Raw genomic sequence first — 5157 nt, forward strand, 5'->3', positions numbered from 1 at the left:
GCAGTTCCACTCTGTCCTCTAGGGGCGCTGTGGGTCAGAATGGACTCCATGGCAGTGGGTGTGGTTTGGGCTTTGCTTCTGTGAAGATTGACAGCCCTGGAGACCCTGTGGGCAGTTCCAGTCTGCCCTCTAGGGGCGCTGTGGGTCAGAATAGATTCCATGGCAGTGGGTGTGGTTTGGGCTTTGCTTCTGTGAAGGCTGACAGCCTGGGAGACCCTGTGGGGCAGTTCCACTCTGTCACATGGGGTCATCGTGAGTCAGGATGGACTGGACGGCACCCAGAAACAACAGCAGCTATAGGTGTGAACTATTGAGGTAGCAGGTTAGCTCTGGAAGCCAATCTGAGTGATTCTCCAGAACCTGGGTAGCTTAGGAGCAGATCGTTTTGTGCTCTAAGTTCAATGCTTAGCAACAAAAGGATGGGGATGAGGTGGAGGTCAGACACCCTTCCAACTTCCAGCCTTTTTATCAATTCTGACACCAGCCGTCCCTCCCATAGCACTCAACCTTGCTCTGCTTGGTTCAGTAATTCCTTGCAGTGGCCACACACAAGTCACAGACAATACTCCCACTTAAGGGCTTTTTAGGGAAGTAACAGGTTACAATTAAGGTTCGGTAATGCTTAAGCTGTAATTCAGGACAGCTTCCCCTCAGCCATGCCCACAGGGATACCTCTCTCTGGCCCTTGGCCTCTCGGCCTGGCCTCTGCCATGCTCCCTGAAGTGTTACAAAGCCCTTTCAGCTCTGCCAATAGGGGCAGCTGGGAGCACCCCAGTCTGTCAGCCAGCCTCCATCCAAGGGCCCTCAGCTTTCCTGCTCTGTGGGCCGGCAACCCTGCCGCCTGCCACTCCCTCTTGTCCCGGTCTCTTGGTTCTGCTACTGCTGTCCCTCAGCCATCTCTCTGCCAGTTGTCTCTGCCGTCTCTCTGCCACGAGGTCCAGCGCAGGGATCTCGGGTCCACGGACTCACTCCACCTCACCTCAGGCTCTTCTCAGTTGATGTCAGTGAGATTCCCGCCCCCCCCGTTCTGAACCTGGGAGGACTCATTTTAGCAGAGTGACAAAAGTAACCAGTCCCCACATTAGGGGTCCATACACCGTATTTCCACGGTTCTGACCCCCAAGGGTACCACATACCTTGTTTACATGACTGATGAACTGTCCAGTCCCCGTGGTGGGCCCCAGGCACCCCACATTTGCATAGTTCCAGGGTGGAGTCTCACAGACCATGGCTAGAAGAGCCATAGTAATGAATTCCCTGCACCAGGCTGTCCCTTAGTGGGAAGTTGACCCAGAAGGAGTTAAGCTTATTCCCACAGCCACCCAAGGTGGGACCCTCCGTTGGAGACAGTTGGCACACCATCCAGGGCTGGCGGGACTTCTGGATAACCATATAATATTTAATGTCTTTTTAAATCAGAAGGAAGGACTTGAACATGGTCCAGCCTGGATTATATTCATCTTTGCACTAACACAGTTATAAAATTAAATTTTAAATTTTTGTTGTGGGAGAAGGGGCCCATGAAGACAGGAATGCGTTGGCAGGAGTGGTAGGTGCCACTGAGTCAGCTCCGACCCAGCGACCCCATACCCAGCAGAATGAAACGCTGCCCGGTCCTGGGCCAGCCCCACGATCCCTGCTGTCCCCGAGCCCATCGCTGCAGCCACTGGGTCAGTCCATCTCGTTGGGGGCCTTCCCCTTCTTTTCCGATGACCGCCTCCCTTACCAGGCCTGATGTCCGTCTCCAGAGCCTGGTCCCTCCTGACAACATGACCGAAGTACGTGGGACAGAGTCCCGCCATGTTTGCTTCCAAGGAGAAGTCTGGCTGTCCTTCCTCCAAGACGGATTTGTTCGTTCTAGGGGTCCGCGGTACATTCAATGTCCTTCACCAACACCGCCGTCTACCGCAGACATGCCTGGGCCCCAGCAGAGTCACGGGGCAGCCTGACGGCTGCGTGGGAAGTGTGTTTTTCCCGTCGTTTCTGTGACGTTGTGGGTGTTCCCCTTCGAGGAGCAGCATGTGTGCCTTGTCTGTCTGCTCCTGGCCTGTGCCAGCCGCGGCTCTGTGGCCGGAGGGCCTGTCCATTCCAGTGTGCACGTGGGGGGCTCACCTGGGCCCCTGGTCCTGAAAACAGCGGGTTGGAGGAGTCCCCCAGTCCGTGTTCAGGAAAACGGCTTGCTGCAAAGAACCGCCTTCCCTCATCACAGATCAGGGCTCCCCCATGTTCACCAGCGACGAGGCCACAGCACCCGCCAAAGCCCAGCCCTCGCCTCAAAGCCCAGCCCTCACCTCATCGCCGAGTCACTGAACGGCTTGTCCGCACTGGTCCGTCAGAAACCAAGGGTTTGTTCCTCAGACTCCGGCGAAGCTTCTGTCCTGCCCTCAAATCCTTGACCTGAGCCAACCCCCGCCCCATCTTGAGCCCCTCCCAGGGAACAGGCTGGCCATGAGGGCGGGGCTTCTGATATTTTATCAATATGTGAGGATGTAACTGTCAGGTGAGAGGGATTTATTGCAAAGTTACGCGAGGAAGTAGCTATTGTGAGGAGGAGGTTTATTGTAAAGACACATGAGGCAGTAACTACCAGATGAGGGATCTGAGGAGGTCATGGGTGGAAGGGGCATCGTGACCAACCGGACCACAGTGGTGTGGTGAGGTCAGCAGGTAACCTGTGGGCCACTGTGCCTGTCACTCTGAAAGAACGTTGCTGACACCACATGCCCGTCTTCCTCCATATTACTGCTGATAAAATAGTGGCAGAGGCTGGGGAGCTCCTTGGCATTGGTTTAATGACTGAGAGGTGATGGGGTGATGTTGGTTTTTCCATTTTTCACTCAGGAGGTGAATGGAAGACCCGGTACGAGACACAACTTGAACTGAACAATGAGCTGGAAAAGCAGATTGTGTCTCTGGAACAGAAAATGGACAAAATCCGCGGCAGCCCCTCAGGTCTGCAGCGCACCTACCTGCACGTGTTTTAGTGGGGTCCATACCGCCAGCATGTCACCTGATCCTGTCTCCTTTATTGCAGACAGACTCTCTCCAATCCGCGCCTATGAACGGATGCCAGTGGTAAGTGGAAGGTGGCCAAAGAAACAGTCATTCCAGGACATTCTGAGTGACCGATGAAAGACTGGCAAGGCCCACATGCAGTGGGTGTCCATGTGGGGTCGTCCCAGGATGTGGGGCCCTCTGTAGCCAGGCCTTTGGCTTGACTTCCTCAGTAGACCTGGGCAGGGTGTCGTTGCAGGAACCAGAAACAAAACGCACAGAACAAAATGGGAGAATAAGACTGTTCACCGCCTGGGCACCGAGTGGCCGTTGCTGGTGACGCGGGACAGCCTGGTTAACACAGAAATGCGTGTCTGACACACAGTGAAAAACGTTCTCATTCTCATTCCTCCAGAATACATGTGTGTATTTACACACATGCTCACACATTCACACCTATCACGTGTACTCTGTGGGTATGTGTGGGTGTGTGTATAAATGCAGCGAAGCCTGTGAGAGCTGGAACTTGACGGCACGTCCTTGTGTTTCCAGGTCTCGTAAGTTCTCCACCTTTCACAGGGTGCAGTCTGACCGCTTTCCTGTGACTCGTGTAAAGTGTTTGAGTTTCCCTGCTGACAGGTTGCCGCTGCACACAGCTTCCGGCTCTCACAGGGTCTCCACATGCACATCTCTGTATGTATACATCTGTGTGTTGTTCTGTGTGTACTTACATGTGTGTAAAACCCGACCCCAGGGGAGCCATGAGATCAGCTTGAAATCTAACTGGGCCAATCCACCTCCATTTCCTTCCAGTTGCCCATGGTGACAGCTGTCCCCCTTGGAGAGTTAATTTTTTTTCATTGTGATTTGGGAGAAAGTTTACAGAGTAATTTCATTTTTCGTGCAACAGTTCATACACATTTTGTTTCCTGACATTGACTGTAGTTCCCCACAATGAACAGCGCTCTTCTCACTTCCTCCCTGTAGTTCGTTCCCTCTTCCCTGTGTCCTTCCCTCCTATGCACTCCTGCCCCCCGAGCTGTCTCCCTGGGCAAACATTGCTCTTCTGTTCTCCCAGGATTGATCGCTACAAGGAGTGTATCTACGTGATGTAAATATACACCCTATCTGCCTGTCTGTTGTTTGGCTGAAAGGCACAGGAGTGAGTTCAGTTCCAGGCCTCAAGGGTAACTGGGGGCCATAGTCTCAGAGGTTTCACCAGGCTCTATCAGACCAGCAAACCTGGTCCCTTTGTTTGTGATTTTGAGTTTTGTTCCACATTGTTCTCCCTCTCTATCCGGGATCTCCTACAAAGATCCGCCTCCAAGTGGTTGACAGTGGTAGCTGGGCACCATCTAGTTCTTCTGGCCTCATAGTTGTACAGGCTGCGGATCACATGGTGTACCAGTCGCTTGGACTAATTGTTTCCATGAATCGTTGGTTTCCTTCATTCTTTGGACGAGGAGAGACCCATCATTGCATCTAGATGGCTGCTTGCAAGCTTTTAAGATCCCAGTCGCTACTCGCCAAAGTAGGATGCAGAACAGTGTTTTTGTGTAGCATGGTATACCAATTGAGCTTGATGTCCCATGCGACCATGGTCCAAGCACACAGGTCTGACTACTTGCTCCCTCAGGGTAGCTGACTGGCCAAAAAGTAACTACAACCTTGTCCCTTGTCAGCTCTACTATACCTGGGAATTCTTACAGAACATAGCAGTACCCTTGTAGAAGCATTGTCTGCCAACCCTATACATGGTCTTGGGCACACTCCCCCCTGCATAGACATACCTACTAGTTCAGCCTGTCCACCCATCTATCCACCCATATACCCATGTTTGCTTTCACTGACAACGCAGTGCTGTATGTGCAAAAAGGTTCATCTTTGTTGTCTGTACCTCTCATGCACCTTTCTGTGTCTTCCTCTTCCTCACTGCCACCATGTTGATCACTCACATTTGGTACGTTGCCCTTCTCTTCACCCAAATCAATACTTGTCTCTATCTATCTAACAGTGTGCCCTCCCCTCCCCTCCCACCCCTGGTAACCAACAAAGACAATTTCCTTCCATATATAAACATTTCCTTGACTTTTTTTTGTTGTTTTGTTTTTTAATTTATTTTTTAAATTTTGATTTGGGTGAAGATTTACAGAGCAAATTCAC

General features: G+C 52.1%; 1 protein-coding gene across 1 annotated transcript in view; it reads left to right on the top strand.

Moving 5' to 3' along the window:
* Nucleotides 1–5157, top strand: part of LOC103207646 (spermatogenesis- and oogenesis-specific basic helix-loop-helix-containing protein 2-like) — a 137454-nt gene that overhangs the window by 11746 nt on the left and 120551 nt on the right. The window contains exons 3-4 of the mRNA XM_007953293.1: nucleotides 2842–2952; nucleotides 3035–3075. Of these exons, the coding sequence (XP_007951484.1) occupies nucleotides 2842–2952; nucleotides 3035–3075 (152 nt within the window). The remainder of the gene's footprint in view (nucleotides 1–2841; nucleotides 2953–3034; nucleotides 3076–5157) is intronic.

This window comes from Orycteropus afer, unplaced genomic scaffold (genome assembly GCF_000298275.1).
Source record: "Orycteropus afer afer isolate SDZICR_OR568_19922 unplaced genomic scaffold, OryAfe1.0 scaffold00384, whole genome shotgun sequence".
Lineage (NCBI taxonomy): Eukaryota > Metazoa > Chordata > Mammalia > Tubulidentata > Orycteropodidae > Orycteropus > Orycteropus afer.